The 17,558-nt window shown below is 43.4% G+C and overlaps 1 protein-coding gene across 2 annotated transcripts; it reads left to right on the top strand.

Annotated features, from left to right (window-relative positions):
- Window positions 1–878: 878 nt before the first annotated feature.
- Window positions 879–10,357, top strand: tbx18 (T-box transcription factor 18). Of its 2 annotated transcripts, none has more exons than XM_020056044.3 (8): window positions 879–1,521; window positions 2,889–3,033; window positions 3,656–3,757; window positions 4,649–4,820; window positions 5,636–5,803; window positions 6,615–6,679; window positions 8,330–8,421; window positions 8,513–10,357. In XM_020056044.3, exons 1-8 carry the CDS (start codon window positions 1,281–1,283, stop codon window positions 9,061–9,063), a joined length of 1,536 nt encoding a protein of 511 aa, XP_019911603.1. In that variant the 5' UTR covers window positions 879–1,280; the 3' UTR covers window positions 9,064–10,357. The 2 variants fall into 2 exon arrangements, with proteins under 2 accessions (XP_019911603.1, XP_010902595.1); XM_010904293.5 differs by having other exon boundaries at window positions 2,865–3,033.
- The last annotated feature ends 7,201 nt before the right edge of the window (window positions 10,358–17,558 follow it).

Raw genomic sequence — 17,558 nt, 5'->3', positions numbered from 1 at the left:
TCCTACCCCCGGGGCAGCGGACCGTACTGCCGTTTCATCTGATAACAGGGAGAATATGACAGCGGCCTTTCCCGCGACTATCCGTCATTTACATTACATTTACACCAATAAACGATTATGACGCGTTGTTTATAATATTTCCCCCGGGTTGTGGACATTGCCCTGGGAGTGAAAGCAAAGCTGCGGGACTGTCCACGCGCTTGTTTATTTATAGGCTCGCTCCATATGTCTTCACAGGCACAGGCCCTTACAGACACGCATTCCCCGCATGACCACACGCTAATTTACACGTCCTGGACAGCACAAGGAATATTTCCAATCCCCCGGTGAAAAGGCGGCAGGCTCGGGGCCTCCTGGTAGATGTTATACCGGGTTTAAATCATAAAACCCATCAGACTGCGTTTCAACACTGATCACTATAAACAATTGTGGGTGGGTAAATGCCATTTTTATACAATGGTTTATTATATTAATATGCATATTAATTAGGTAAATAAGTTAGATATGTTAAATTACATTGTAATTAGTCCCAGGCTATATTAATTAGCTAAACATTTTTATTTCAATAATAAAAACATGTTTTTTTCTTCTAAAATGTGATTAATTAATGAACCTGACCGAAGCATGTTGTCTGCGCTGGGGGCTTCTGTGCGGGTGTAACTGACAAACATTTAGAGCATTTCGGGCAGGGGTGCGAGAATGCGCGCTCTCCACCCAGGCGGTTCGCTCAGGAGCCCCCTTTTCCGTTTACCACATTAAGGCGGCACCCGATAGCAAGAGGAGGCGGGACTTCAATCAAACCAGGATTAGTATTGGCCCGGGTTCAGAGTGATTGACAGCTGGCTGCCCAGCCCTCCAGTACCCCTCAGCTTATTGACACTTTCCCAAACCCGGCCACTGCCGTCCGCACGCGTTCAGCTCACACGCATAACGGAGGTTTTATTTCACTTGCAGCTCGCGCTTCATTACTGCGGACAAGAGAGAGAAAAACAAGACACAGAGGGAGAGAGAGAGAAACAAAGTGGAAAAGAGCGAGAGAGTGTGTAACTGGGCCAGTAGAACGGTACTGTGTTGTGCTCCAATGTCAGTCCTGAACGGGCCTTATAGCTGACGGAGAGAGGAGCGTCCTAAAGACCCAAAACACCGAGCAACGGGCCTCAGGACAAGATTACCGTGGATGCCCTTTGGGTGAACTTTTCATCTTACTTCACTTCACTTTTGTTTAGAGCGACTCTTTCCTTGGTTCCTCTCGTGCGTCTTTTACTCCCGTTATTGGTGGAATGGCGGAGAAGCGTCGCTCTCCGTGCACTTTGAGCGTCAAGGCTCACGCGTTCTCGGTGGAGGCTCTGATCGGGGCGGAAAAGAGACGAAAGCTCGGGGAGGAGGAGACCGGGGTGTGCTGTCTTGGAGACGACACCGAGTTGTTGGAGCTGGCCAGTACCGGAGGGAAGAGAGAGGACAGGGCGGGCGACCGCGGCAGTGATCGTGGCAGCGAGATAGAGTGTGTTAGTGACGGCTCGCGTAAGTAATGACCTTTCCGGTTATCGTGGACTGGTGACAACCGCAGAAGAGTTAAAATAACCCTCATGGCTACCCAGAGAAACTAAAATACCAGCTACTCACATATACAACACCACAAGGGCCGCCACTCCACTCCGTCTAAGCTCCTTTACTCCACCAACAATCACACCTGCATGTCATAAACTCTTGACCACAGTTTTATTATTATTCACAAACGGAACACGATTAAAATACCTTAACTAATACCCTACGCCTTGTTTACTCGTTGACCTGCTCTAAATAGGGGGAGTTTATTTATTTTTTGAATTGTCCCACCAACATAAGACAAGGCGTTTCTGAACCTGATTCTTGACAATAACTAAAAGGCCACTAGGCCTACATGAAGTTAAAAAAATAAATTAAATTAAATGTAATTATTGACCTTCAACAACCAAGTATCCTATGTTTGCGTTTATAATGATTAAAACATGAATTATGTGATCACTTTGGTCACCGCTCTACTGTAAAGATCTGATATAATATCCGGTTATTGGTCTAGTAAATAGAGGGACTATGCGTGTGACTAATCGGCCGCTTTATGAGTCTTGTTACAATCATAAACAGGCCAATTAGCGAGGGGATATTACCGGCAGGAAAATGGCCGTCGAACCGAACCATTATACGAACCGAGATTTACACGCGTGTTAAAAACACTGAAACACTATAAACTTCTCAATGGTAAAATAATAGAAATAATAAAACCGCTATTGCTCAACAATAGCCTATATCTGTCAGAAAAAAAGAAATTTTGCTCTGAGTGATATGACGTCAATATTTAGGCCTGTTTGTTAGTTTGACTGGAACAATTATTATATAGAATATTATTATATTAATTTTGTAACTGATCATATTCTTTTCACCTTTATTCATGCCTTAACATAACAGTTATAGAGTTGCAACGCATTATAACATGACTGGGAGTCATGGTGTTTAGGTCAATTGGTTTGTGACCTGGTCCATAGAATATTGTCGACTAATTGTGAACGGCCTGAACGGCCTGAACAGCCGGACGGGCAGCCCGGTCTGGACGAGCCTGGTCTAGACGAGCAGAACAGTGGCGGTCCGTTAGGCTACCTACTAATTTAGAGAGACACGCTTATATCTGATGGGCGCAATCGCGCACACCTTCTCGCTCGCACACACAAACTTGCCTGCACACACGTGCACGCGAGCAAACACTCTCTTCTTTCACAGTCAATAACTGTAGGCTACTTAATGCAGTCTCTAGACTATACAGTATATTAGACGATTATATTAGATTGTTAAATTAACACGTTCTCGTGATCCGCTCTGTCTTTTCTTAGCGGAGAGATTTGACGTGCTTTTAGAGAGCCCTCGCCCGGAGGCCCAGGCACAGCGCGCGCCCCCGGTACCGGTTCTGGGAGAGGAGATGCGCGTGGATCTGCAGGGCTCCGACCTCTGGAAACGGTTTCACGAGATCGGTACGGAGATGATTATCACAAAGGCGGGAAGGTGAGAGTAAAAATAAATAGCACGTTAACTTATTAACATTATCACTACATTGTCATTATCACATATTCACCACATTGTCATTATCACATATTCACCGAGGAAGCAGGATGAAGGAAAAATAAAAAGTTGAAAGGAAGTGCAAATGTTTTAGAATAAAATCAGTTATGATTGGGCCTATTCATCTTAGATATACATTCTTAAAAGACACTGAAATAAATAAAAACAAATAGTTTTGACATAGCCAAGGCAAATTTCCTTGGACTAATAATATTAACAGTAATGTTTGAACATTTTTAATATTATTTTATAGAACATATTTAAGTTAATTTTACCCTAGCCTACATTAATGGTTTTTATTTTCTCACAGGCCTTGGTCCAAAATAATCTTATGGTAGACCTATACTAGGTTAAAGGCTGATTATATATATATATATATATATATATATATATATATATATATATATATATATATATAAATTGTACGGAACATATAATGCTGCATTTTTTTTTTTACCACTCAATGATTTGGACGGCAATTTTAAAGTGCTCCATTATATTGATATATGTAGCCTATTAATGTGAGCATTTGATGTGTGACATAGAGTCTTTCTCCTCCGCGCAGGCGGATGTTCCCTGCCATGCGCGTGAAGATCTCGGGGTTGGACCCACACCAGCAGTATTACATCGCCATGGACATCATCCCCGTCGACAACAAACGATACAGGTTAGAAAAATCTCTATATTTGGTAAATATTATATATATATATATATATATATATATATATATATATATATATATATATATATATATATATATGTGTGTGTGTGTGTTAGGTAAATATGTAATGTCATTCTAATATACATGTCACAGAACCCTGGGCAATGTAAACGAAGTGCGCGCCGCGAAAAGTGAATACAAGAAATACCGTTAAAACCTGCTATAATATAGTTTAGTAGTATTAGTAGGCCAAATGTGTATCCTCTTAACCCATCCTCTGTTGATAGTGATGCTATGTTGTAGGCCCTATGCCTGATTTTTAACTTCAGGTCACATAAATCTTAGGTTGTAGGCTGTACCGTTTTCTGCCCAGGGTGTCACCAGACCCGGGATTTCGGGGCTCTAGGCCGGGATGTTTTTTGGGTCAGCCCGGATTGTTTTGCGAGGTAACATTGATGCTGCTGCATGAACCGGCAGATCCTTTGTTTTTGATGCAGCCTAAAACTCGTGAGAGGATCAACATTTTGTAGGTGGCCAGAGAGCGGGGAAATACAACGCGGGTTATTGTATCCTTGTACCATTTGGGAAAATAGAAACGCCTTTTGAACAACTAACCTGACAACCTCTCATCCCTGAAGGTCAACTAACAAATGTTACAATGACAGGAACGCAAAAAACAACACTTTCGACGCTCTCTCTCTCTCTCTCTCTCTCTCTCTCTCTCTCTCTCTCTATCGCTCTCTCTCCCTCTCTCTCTATCATTCGCTCTCTCTCTCTCTCTCTGTCTCTCTCTGTCTCTGTCTCTCTCTCTCTCTCACCCTCCCTCTCTATCGCTCTCTCTCCCTCTCTCTCTATCATTCGCTCTCTCTCTCTCTGTCTCTCTCTCTCTCTGTTTAGGTATGTGTATCACAGCTCCAAATGGATGGTGGCGGGAAACGCGGACTCCCCAGTTCCTCCGCGTGTGTACATCCATCCGGACTCGCCGGCTTCTGGTGAGACCTGGATGCGTCAGGTGATCAGCTTCGACAAGCTCAAACTGACCAATAACGAACTGGACGACCAGGGACACGTAGGTTACCGAAACACATACATGGAATTGTATTCTTTATAGATACATGATCTATATCTAGGTCCATAACATTCGACCTTTTCAAGACTGTATTTTTACCTGCCTAAATCCACTAAATTCGACTTAATTAATTGGCTAGATGGATGAGTGGATGGGGTGCATGGAAAGATGGATTATTCCCTGGCAAAACAAAAAGTAACAATGTGAAACATAAGACAAGCTAAATGAATGAATAAGATCTTATGAACATACATTTTCGAATTAATTTCTTAGCCATACCTCTATTTACATTGGTAGATAAAATAGAAGGAAAATAAATGAATAGATTTATTAAAAAAAAGAGCTATACAGCCTATTATTTACATTATATTTTTAATTGTTGATTCTAATAAATCAGGATCATAATATTATAATGAAAATATGTAAACATTTCAAACTGGGGATGCTTGAGAGGAGATTTAATTTTAGAAGACATAGGAACTCCTTCCTGAAATAGGATATTCATCAAGCGTTTATTATCATGTTCTTAATATTCTGAGTAAAACGACTCTGTTTATTGAGATCGTATCTGGAATGCTTTCAGAAGAAAAAAAGTTTGTTTAATTAGAGCATTTTCTAAATCAGACTTTGAGCTGTATTCTGGACAAAGCCCTCAGGCTAGACAAAACTGGCATTTTTTATGTACCAGTGTTTGCTTAAATGCTTGCCTATACAACTGTGTGTGTGTGTTTGTGTGCAAGTGTTTGTGTGCGTTTTGTGATGTGGCTGAATATATTTCTACCGATTATAACTGTGCTCTAACTGTGTGTGTTCAGATAATCCTCCACTCCATGCACAAGTACCAGCCACGTGTGCACGTGATCCGAAAGGAGTGTGGCGAGGAGCTGTCTCCCGTTAGAGTGGTTCCCCAGGGAGACGGAACCACAACCCTCAGCTTCCCGGAGACCATCTTCACCACCGTTACAGCGTACCAAAACCAACAGGTAACACGCCATGGTCACGCCAACCTCCATAGGGAGCATTCACACGAGGCAACGTTAACATCACCTTCTGCTGACCTTGTGCTAACACCTCCGAACAGAGGGAAGGGAGACTGTCAGAGAAAACCTTTGGTATTTACACCAAAGAGACTGGATCAGATCCCCCTTGGTGACGACAGAGAAATAGAGAGGAAGACATGGAGTTGTGAGGTTCTAAGGGGCTGTCTGGAATTTTTTTTACTGAACCTTAAATACACATCAGACATTTTGTCACCAAATGCTGGACAAGGAAGTCAACCTGGAAGGCAGCAGTCTATTCTGGTCTCTACTGGTGCTTATTAGTGTCCTCTGGTCTCTACTGGTCTCTTCTGTTCTCTACAGGAGTTGATTTGCCGCTATTGTAGTTTATTAGGCTCTACTGAAATTCATTAGTCTGTGCTAGACTCTACTGGACATTGTTAGTCTCTACCGATCATTACTTTTCTCTACTGGTCTCTAGTTGTCTCTACTGGTTCCTATAGTAGAATCAACTGAGTTTTACTTTTCTCTACTGGTCTTTGCTGTTCTGTGCTAGTCTCAAATTATTTTTTTTAAACATATTTTTACTTAGTCTCTAATGATTTGTAATTGATTTAAATCATCAGGCCTCTAATCATTTCAACGGGTATCTGGTTTTACACCGACAGACCTTACTGTTGTCTCACACACACACACACACACACACATATTCCAAGACCAATCCATAGATTTTTTTATAATAGAATTATAATAGAATTACATCACGGTAATATGTCATTGTTGTTATTGTGTTCAGATCACCAGGCTGAAGATTGACAGAAACCCCTTTGCTAAAGGCTTCAGAGACTCTGGCAGAAACCGGTGAGTTTGTCCTACACTTGAATGGAGCGCTGGGTTGTACCAGTCTGTTATTGGTTTAGATGGTTTGTGTTTCCATTATTACACTATTTTGTAGAGCTGCAGTTTACATGTTTATAGCTTACAAAAACAATCAAGCATTACATCTATTTTTGAAAAGTGATTCCATAAATGTAATGTTATAATTTCTGGGATTTGAAAGTGTTCTGGTTTTGTAGTGATGGATCCAGTAGAGCAAACAGATGTTTAGGACATGCACTGGGGCTTATTCACAGACTGATTTGTTACTCAAAGTCAATTTGCCGCAAAATGGGCAGTTATTTTAAAAATACAGTTAGCCCATTATAATGTCTGCATACATTTTTAGTGCAAATGCAGCCTGCAGTTGTTTTTTGATCTCCAACAATTATTTCCCCTCCAAAAAATAATATATCAACTATTTAAAAAGTAATTCTATTCGTAGCATCAAGATATATTTACAACATCATAGAACGACATCAGCTTCCATTAATCTAAAGTTACCACCTACGACCTGTAACACGAGAAGCACTGAAACCACAACTGTCCTCCAATTTCCTGATGAAAGGACAGCGTGGGCAGGTTCACGGCAAACCCCGGAAACACATCACATCTGAGCGGAGAAACGTGCCATTCTGTCGATATTTAAAATCAAATTAATTCAAGACAACAAAATATGAAAACAGCCAGTTACACATTAACTCTTTTTTAAAGCCTCGACGTTATACTGTATTGCCAGATAAATAAACCCAGCAGTAAAACCACACTGCAGTAAAAAGCTCCAGCCCTGCAACAGTCCCCTGAGACACTAGAAACCATTAGAGGAAGGAAGAAAGTACAAGGGGGGAGAGAAAAGGAGCTGGGGGGCTTACGGCAGCAGCCATTAGTTAGGACCTGTTGAGGGTTAGAGGAGAGAGAGAGAGAAAGGAAAAGGGGGCAGAATGAAGAGAGTGTCGGATGGGATAAAGACAGAGAGAGCGAGAACGCGGGCGGGGGGTGGGGGGGGGTGGGGGGGGGGTTACAGAGTTGTAGCCGTGAGTTTGAACCCTAGACAGGAAGAGTTAGACAGTTTGCTAAATAAGCTGTGCTCTGATAAGCTGAAGGCTCCGACCAATCAGAGAGGCTCTGGGCAGCTTGTCTAAATTATCACCATGGTTATGAACCTGCAGGGGCTTTTATCCTCACGCTAACCAGGGGCAACACAACGCTCACGTTAAACACACACACACACGCAAACACACACACTGCATACCACAGCACCCCACTACTCAACTGCTGAGGGGGCGAGAGAGACTTTAGAAAAGAAAGGGGAGAGAGGAGAAGGGGTGAGTAATGGAGGGAGAAGGCGGTGGTGAGGTGAGCCCCACCTAATAAAACAGAGCCTGTGGCTTCCTGCTCCTGTGATGCGATTGGTTGTTAAAGCTGTGTGAAAGTCATTACCTCGTCGTGCAGGACTGTCTGTGGCCAATCACACGGCTGCGTTTATGTCCCTCATTACCTTCCATCTCCGTGGAGACCACTGAGGCCCCACCAGACGCTAAAATGGCTGCCATTGGGCCCTGTAATGTCTGCCGCAGCAAAGCCTGCTGGGAGAAGTTAGATTGACTCTATGTTTTCTGGATCTGTGTGTTGCAGTATGGGTCTGGAGGCCCTGGTAGAATCCTACGCATTCTGGCGTCCAACTCTTCGGACCTTAACTTTTGAAGACATCCCTGGAATGAAACAAGGTGATTGTTTATGGAACTACAAACCCCTGAATGCACTGGGTTAATAATACCTGGATAGCATATGTTCATTTTCTAATGTTTCTGTCTACAGGTGTTGCCGGGGCTCATGGAGGTGTGGGATCATCGCACCTGCTCCCCTCCTCTCCTTGTTCCTCCCCCTTCCAGGTGTGCCCGCTCTCCCCCCCGGAGTACACCTGCAGCCGGCCAACACACACACACCCTCTCCATCGCTACGGCAACCTATCTGAGCCCTTCACCCCAACTTCGTCGAGAGGACCATCAGCCTATGACAGTGAAGGATTCTGCTCTCTATCCCTCCCCCCCTCTCAGATTAGCTACCTACAAAACCCCACCCCCCAAGGCTATGGAAGCCTACGCCTCCATTCCCCCCCGTACGGTCTCTATGGTTACGCCTTTCCGCCATCCCCCCGCCTTGCCGCCAGCCCAGACAAGATGGCAGCTGCCGCAGCAGCCAATCAGAACCCTTTCCTTGGCTCCTCCCCCAGTGGAACCCGGACGGATAGTCTGGGCATGCTCAGTGGAGGTCAGCAGGCCAACTTCCTGTTTGACTCTCGGACGCTCGGATTGGCTGCCAGCCAGTCAGGAGGAGGGGCTTCACAGGTCACTGCACACTTGGGCTGAGGCCCCATAACCTCCAAGGTTGGTGGGCAATAGACTTCTTAGGGAGGATGGTTTGGTTTGACTGACAAGACATAGATCTTTGGGAGAATGAGAGAGATGGAGTGAGGAACAGCTTCAGTGTCTGTTTGTGTGAACATACAGCTCCACTGACTTAAAGGATATTTTTATTAGGTACCTGTGTTTTTTCACTGCATATTATAATTAAAGGACTTAATAGACAGAAGCTTCCGAGAAGCCACAACAGTTGAAACAGTGGTTCTGGGAGGGGTCTGGTTCTGGGAGGGGTCTGGTTCTGGGAGGGGTCTGGATCTGGGAGGGGTCTGGATCTGGGAGGGGTCTGGATCTGGGAGGGTTCTGGAACATGCAGACATTTGTCTCATCTTGTTAATATAGAGGAAGTTGGACCTACACAACAAGCACTTCAGTACCTCTGGACTAATACGCTGCCTATATGAACATTTATAACCTCAGACCACCACCACATCCTTTACAAACCCTGAGTCAGAGGAACACGTGGACAACGTTTTTAAATCTCTATCTACAGCAGAGAAAAATATAAAGTATTGCATGACAATGCTAACTAGCGTTAGCACAGTGACTGGAAGTGTGCAGAAACAATGAACAACATACCACAACAGTTCTGAGGCTGTTATGAGGCATGTATTACTGTATTTCCCATACCAAAGAGTCTGTGTCAATCTAAAAGAGTTCCATATTCACTAAGTAGTGCCCTGGTTCTAACTAGAAGCAGCCCAGTTGGACTCTGGCCTAAAGTACTGACTAGAATCCTACATGCCAGCCCTTTTAGGTTCTGGACCAAAGTTCTGATTTGAAACCTATGAGCCAGCCGTTTAGCTTCTGGCCTAAATACTGACCAGAACCCTATGAGCCAGCTGCTTTAGGTTCTGGCCTAAATACTGACCAGAACCCTCTGAGCCAGCTGCTTTAGGTTCTGGCCTAAATACTGACCAGAACCTTATGAGCCAGCTGCTTTAGCTTCTGGCCTAAATACTGACCAGAACCTTATGAGCCAGCTGCTTTAGATTCTGAACTATAATGCACTATTTAGTGAATAGGGCAAACATTGTGTGTGTGTCTTGTTTTCACAGTGTGACTTATTGGTGTTGCTTTATAATCTGTGTCCATGGTGGGTCAAGTGACCTAACACACACTTACTGCACGGAACACACACCAACACACACACACACACACACACACACACAGGCAACACACATTGCTCTATCAGGCCCCTGGTATTTAGAGGGACAGCCAAATAAAATATGATATTGTGACACATATTGTGAATCAGAGTACCTGTTTGACACACAGCAACTGGCTGTGTGCATCAAGCACAGAGGTGTGTGCGTGTGAAGCAGAGAGCAAGCGGCAATGCTGGATCCCAGGCCGGTCCGCTAACACTGCAGAACTGAGTTGGGGAGTGTGGTCCCGAGTGGGTGTCACGGCGAAGCTGAGAAGCTGACGAGAGAGAGCCACATGGTGGGGGGAGGGGGGTAATTCTAGAACCCCGGAATGATTGGCTTGCTGTTTCTGAGTGACAGGTGACAGGACCGCTGCCGCACACACACACACACACACACACACACACGCACACACACACACAGTCAGTCAGTCAAGTTGGTAGTTACCAGCTGAGGTGAGGACATTAACACTTGCCTGCAACCATGTCCCGAGGTGACAAAACTGTCACACAATCCGTCTTGGGGGGGGTGGGGGGGATCTCTGGACGATTTTGCCCGTTGCCTCGATAACGTGAACCCGCGTCGGCCAACAGACTCACAGCAGATGTCTCGGGGGTGTCGCCGTTCACCAGAACCCCCGACCTGACAGGAACCTCCAGGCGGGCGGGCGTGCGGCGGTGTGTTTGCCTGTTGATGGGACGGGATGGTTTTTGTAGCCCGCAGTGCCGTTTAATGAAGGAGTGGACTGAAAAACAACAGCTGAAGTGGGCGGCATCTACGTCAAGCTAAGAAAAATGTCCGCTTATGGAAGTCTTGTCGCTCCGGTGGGAACTTGAAGGAAACACATTTATAATTACATTTGTTTGATTCCCTTCAACTGTTAATGAGGTGCAGTAAATTCCACATGTGTGAAAAATTACAAATTAACTCAGTGAACAAACTGTAGCTCATAACTCAATAATTAAACCTTTAGATTTGCCTAGCAGGCCCTAAGATTAACAGGGATGCATATTGGCCTATATTAAACATGTGCGTGACCTCATACAGAAATCTGACTGACTTCCTGCAAAATTCCTACATTTTGGAGAAAGCATAATGGCCAGTTTGACATCGTCAAATCTTCAACTATCCCAAACCCATTGGAGTTGCTGTTAGAGGCTGTAGGTGAAACTGGATTTCATGAAACATTTTAGAAATAAAGTCAGTTTTGTCATTCTTGCGAGGTGAGGCGTTGAAAAATATTAACTATGTCAACAGAAATATTTGCATACATATTGCATTTGCTAGGAGGCTAACACTTGGCTGCAAGTGGATATTCCATCAAGACATTAACCAGAAGTATACATAGAAATCTAAAGACAAATTGTTCCACTTTTTATTAGTCGCTTTGGTACTATTATCAATAGTATGGAGCCGTGTATCAAAACTCTTAGTACAAAACACCAAACATACTTGTAAAACATTAAATCTTGCATTCAAGTGTTCTTCTGTCCATATATACCAGTGATTATGAATATGACAAAAGGCCAAACCATACTTACATACTTTATTGTACAGTGCCTTAATGAACTATTCAGTCTGCTTCATTTTATCCACATGTTGTTGTTTTGTAGACTTAGAAATTGATAAAATTATTTTGGTTTCCTATCAATCTAAACACAATACCCATCATTTTTTAAATTTGAGCCAATGTATTGAAAAAAAAAATGCAGACACTTTATTCACATTTTGTAGAAGCTCCTTTGGCAGAGATTACACCTTTGAGTCTTCTTGGAAACTCTACTCAAGCATTGTCCAATTGGATGGGAATTGTTGCTAAATATTAAGGCTTCCCCACAGGTATTCAATAAGGTTCAAGTCCAGGCTTTGGCTTGGTGCTTAAGAACATTTATTGACTTTTCTCCAAACCACTTCTGTGTTTTGCTGGCAGTGCACTTTGGGTCGTTGTCATGCTGAAAGATGAATCTTTGCCCTATTCTGAGGTCCTGTGAGCTCTGGATCAAGTTTTCTTCTAGGACCTCTGCATTTTGCTTCGTTCATCCTTCCTTCAACCCAGACCAGTCTCTAAGTCTCTTCCGCTGAGAATCACCCCTGTAACATGATGCTCCTGCCACCACGCTTCACCTTGGGGATGCTATTAGCCTGGTGATGAGTGGTACCATGTATCCATAAGACGAAGTGCTTGGCATTCAGGCCTGAATGTCTCATCAGAGCAGATCATCTTTTTGGATGGTTGTCCTTTAGGTACTCCCATTTCCGCAGAAAATCTCTGAAGCTCTGTTACAGTGTCAACTGAGTTTTTGGTCACCTCCCTGACCAAGGCCCTTCCAAGGCCCAGTTACTTAGTTTGGCCAGACAACTGGCTCTTGGAAGAGTCTTGCAGGTGCCAAACCTCTTCCATTTCACAATGATGGAGACCACCATGCCCTTGGGACCTTTCAATGCTTTAACACTTTTTTTTATAACCATCCCCAGATTTGTGCCTTGACACACTTCTATCAGAGGTCTATAGAGTGTTCCCTGGACTTCTCAGCTTGGTTTTTTGCTTCGAAACATCCTATGAAGTCCAGCCCTCCTGCTCGGTGACTCCAAGGCCAAGCTGCTCTCTATGTGGCTTTTTGACCCCTTGACCTATGGGTAGCTTGTCCACCTCCAGTGCTTGGCACCGCAGACTAGCACCGTTCCTCAATGGGGCCTTGGAATTGTCTACACCGAGCCGGGGCTTTCTGGTCCTTTGACCCTTATGTGTTCCGCGATGGGGTCTTTGAATTTGTGTCACGGATGCCACTTTCCATGGCCAGCGGGAGAGTGGGTCCTGTAGTGATGGCAGCCTCTCGGCACTCTTGATAGGTTTGTCGGCGGCTGAGATTTGCCCTGTCAAGCCGCCCCCAGTGTCATTATATAATAGCTATGTAATAATATGCATACAGCCTGTTCTCTGGGTCTGTGTCCTAATGAATAATCCATGGGTGCTGTAATGTTGTATTACATAGAAATATAAACTATATTATTATATGATGACATTATGATGTTACTGTATGATTTAATGCCAGAGAAAAACATGGTGCTGCAGTTCTGAAGTATAACAGATTATGATTATGGAGAACAGCGGTCACAAACGTTTACACACACATATAGACCACATCACATGATGTTACACATGATGTTACACACACACACACACACACACACACACACACTGATACACACATAAACACACAGATATAGTGTAGGGTGAGGACTTCATTATGCCTCCTGTTGCTCTGTGGAGTGATCTGGTGCCGGCTAAAGAAAATGTAACTGTGTGGACTTCAAAACGCTGGACCACATCAGGCCTGCACTGGAAATGACAGGCTCAGGATTTGGCAGCAAGTCCATTAGGACAAAGAGTTGGCAGAACACACAACACAACCCTCTCCCTCCGGCTCCCTGGCACGGACATGATGAGATATGTTAATAACAATGTCTCTAGCTTATTCCCAAACTGGGCCCTGGGAACTACAGTGACAGACAGTCAACCTGGTATCTCACCTTTCTAAGTGTTCCTGTATCAATTCCAGTAGAACCCTACGTCCACTAGGAGACCAAAGTGCTTGGATCTGTGGCAGCAGGGAGGAATGACCCTTTGCTACGTGAAGGCTATGTTCAAACCCTATATCCAGGCTATATTCAAACCCTACATCCAGGCTATATTCAAACCCTATATCCAAGCTATATTCAAGCCCTACATCCAGGCAACGTTCAAATCCTTAACCCAAGAACTTTTCATGAATTAAATTAATGAGGTATGTCATACAGTGGAGTCGAACTAGTCATTCAGTTGTTTATCCTAAAAGTATATTTTTGCTTGTAGATGCAACATTTCTTCAGATTACATGTTTTACTGTTGAGGTTTAAAACATGAATAACGCAAAGTTGATAATACTGTAGTTGCCAGTTTCTAGCTGGTTAGGTTCCAGACTGTTAGAGCTGAGCGTGACTGGACATGAAAGAGCAGGTGATTAGACTGCAGACAGGATGTGGTGTCACAGGAAACACGTTCCTCTGCTGTGACAGGGCTGCTGCCCAGCAGGTGTGGTCATCGTGAACTGGAGAAGAAAGGTTCTACTTTCCTATTTAAATGAAGGTGATAACTAGGGAGGCCCCGTATTTTAATTAGGAGATTCTTGTCCGATACCAATATCCATGTACCACAATCGTCCGATACTTAGGCCTTGTCATTGGAATGTTAGAAATGTTGCTTCTAATGACGCTTCTTAGTTCAACAAATGCCATTGAATCATACTAATGTTATTTAGCTAAAAGTAATCTTTCTATGTATTTTAATACGTCTTAGAATGAAGGCAAAATGTATATATTATATAATAAATAGATTATATATAGTTGGGGGGGGGGGCTAGTGGGAGGCAAGAGGTATGCAGGGGTGTGGGTGGATAGGATGGGAGGGAGGGACAGGGGTGAGTTTGTATTAGTATTTGATGACAGTTGCAGGAGGTGTCCTTTACACTCACTTCATTTTTGTCATTAAATCCCCCCTTGGTGCTGTGATATATGGAAAGACCTGAAGGCGGGGCCAACCAGACTTTTATTAGATGGACTGCTGAACTCTGATCTATGGGGGTAGCAGTTATAACACACAAACACATTTTACATATTTTCTTTTAGCACACAAATCAAATGTGCGAAAAGGACTTCAAGTGCTGTTTTTTATGGTCTCTGAAGACACCAAGGGGTTCAGGCCTAACCGACACTTCAGTATCAACCCAGTATCTACCATGTATCTACCCAGTATCTACCTAGTATCTACCCAGTATCAACCCTGTATCAACCCATTATCTACCCTGTATCTACCCAGTATCAACCCTGTATCAACCCAGTATCTACCCTGTATCAACCCAGTATCTACGTAGTATCTACACTGTATCTACCCAGTATCTACCCGGTATCTACCCAGTATCTACCCTGTATCTACCATGTATCTACACTGTATCTACCCATTATCTACTCTGTATCAACCCAGTATCTACCCTGTATCTACCCAGTATCTACCCTGTATCAACCCAATATCTACCCTGTATCAATCCATTATCTACCCTGTACCTACACTGTATCTAACCATTATCTACCCTGTATCAACCCATTATCTACCCTGTATCTACCATGTATCTATCCGGTATATACACTGTATCTACCCTGTATCAACCCATTATCTACTCTGTATCAACCCAGTATCTACACTGTATCTACCCATTATCTACCCTGTATCAACCCATTATCTACCCTGTATCTACCATGTATCTACACTGTATCTACCCATTATCTACTCTGTATCAACCCAGTATCTACCCTGTATCTACCCAGTATCTACCCTGTATCAACCCAATATCTACCCTGTATCAATCCATTATCTACCCTGTACCTACACTGTATCTAACCATTATCTACCCTGTATCAACCCATTATCTACCCTGTCTCTACCATGTATCTACACTGTATGTACACTGTATCAACCCATTATCTACTCTGTATCAACCCAGTATCTACACTGTATCTACCCATTATCTACCCTGTATCAACCCATTATCTACCCTGTATCTACCATGTATCTACCCAGTATCTACCCTGTATCTACCATGTATCTACCCAGTATCTACCCTGTATCTACACTGTATCAACCCATTATCTACTCTGTATCAACCCAGTATCTACACTGTATCTACCCATTATCTACCCTGTATCTACCCATTATCTACCCAGTATCTACTCTGTATCAACCCAGTATCTACCCATTATCTACCCAGTATCTACCCATTATCTACCCAGTATCTACCCTGTATTTACACTGTATCTACCCTGTATCTACCCAGTATCTACCCTGTATCTACTCTGTATCAACCCAGTATCTACCCAGTATCTACCCTGTATCTACCATGTATCTACCCAGTATCTACCTTGTCTCTACCCTGTATCTGCCCTGTATCTACCCTGTATCTACACTGTATCTACCCAGTATTTACCCCTATATCAACCCAGTATCTACCCTGTATCTACACTGTATCTACCCATTATCTACCCTGTATCAACCCATTATCTACCCTGTATCTACCCTGTATCTATCCAGTATCTACACTGTATCAAGCCAGTATCTACCTTGTAAATACCCAGTATCTACCCGGTATCTACACTGTATCTACCCATTATCTACTCTGTATCAGCTCAGTATCTACCCATTATCTACACTCTATCTACCCATTATCTACCTTGTATCTACCCAGTATCTACCCTGTATCTACTCTGTATCAACCCAGTATCTACCCTGTATCAACCCATTATCTACTCGGTATCAACCCAGTATCTACACTGTATCTACCCATTATCTACCCTGTATCTACCCATTATCTACCCTGTCTCAACCCATTATCTACCCTGTATCTACCATGTATCTACCCAGTATCTACCCTGTATCTACCCTGTATCTATCCAGTATCTACCCTGTATATACCCAGTATCTACCCTGTATCTACCCTGTATCTACCTGTATCTACCCTGTATCTACCATGTATCTACCCAGTATCTACCCTGTCTCTACCCTGTATCTGCCCTGTATCTACCCTGTATCTACACTGTATCTACCCAGTATTTACCCCTATATCAACCCAGTATCTACCCTGTATCTACACTGTATCTACCCATTATCTACCCTGTATCAACCCATTATCTACTCTGTATCTACCCTGTATCTATCCAGTATCTACACTGTATCAAGCCAGTATCTACCTTGTATATACCCAGTATCTACCCGGTATCTACACTGTATCTACCCATTATCTACTCTGTATCAGCCCAGTATCTACCCATTATCTACACTCTATCTACCCATTATCTACCTTGTATCTACCCAGTATCTACCCTGTATCTACTCTGTATCAACCCAGTATCTACCCTGTATCAACCCTGTATCTACCATGTATCTACCCAGTATCTACCCTGTATCTACCCTGTATCTATCCAGTATCTACACTGTATCAAGCCAGTATCTACCCTGTATATACCCAGTATCTACCTAGTATCTACCCAGTATCTACCCTGTATATACCTGGTATCTTCCCTGTATCTTCCCTGTATCAACATTGTATCCAGCATAGGAATTTCACGATGGCCATGGACATCGTTGCCCTTCACTCTATATCTACCCTGTATCTACACTCTATCTACCCATTATCTACCCAGTATCTACCCAGTATCTTCCCTGTATCAACTCTGTATCGACCATGTATCAACCCACTATTTATCCAG

The sequence above is a fragment of the Esox lucius genome, chromosome 18, assembly GCF_011004845.1.
Source record: "Esox lucius isolate fEsoLuc1 chromosome 18, fEsoLuc1.pri, whole genome shotgun sequence".
Lineage (NCBI taxonomy): Eukaryota > Metazoa > Chordata > Actinopteri > Esociformes > Esocidae > Esox > Esox lucius.
This window is presented reverse-complemented; position numbering and strand designations above follow the sequence as displayed.

Coding starts and splice junctions, on each gene's coding strand:
- tbx18 (XM_010904293.5), top strand. CDS start 1,281: ATGGCGGAGAAGCGTCGCTCTCCGTGCACTTTGAGCGTCAAGGCTCAC. Junction 1,522..2,864: donor GTGTGTTAGTGACGGCTCGC/GTAAGTAATGAC, acceptor GTCTTTTCTTAG/CGGAGAGATTTGACGTGCTT. Junction 8,422..8,512: donor CATCCCTGGAATGAAACAAG/GTGATTGTTTAT, acceptor TTCTGTCTACAG/GTGTTGCCGGGGCTCATGGA.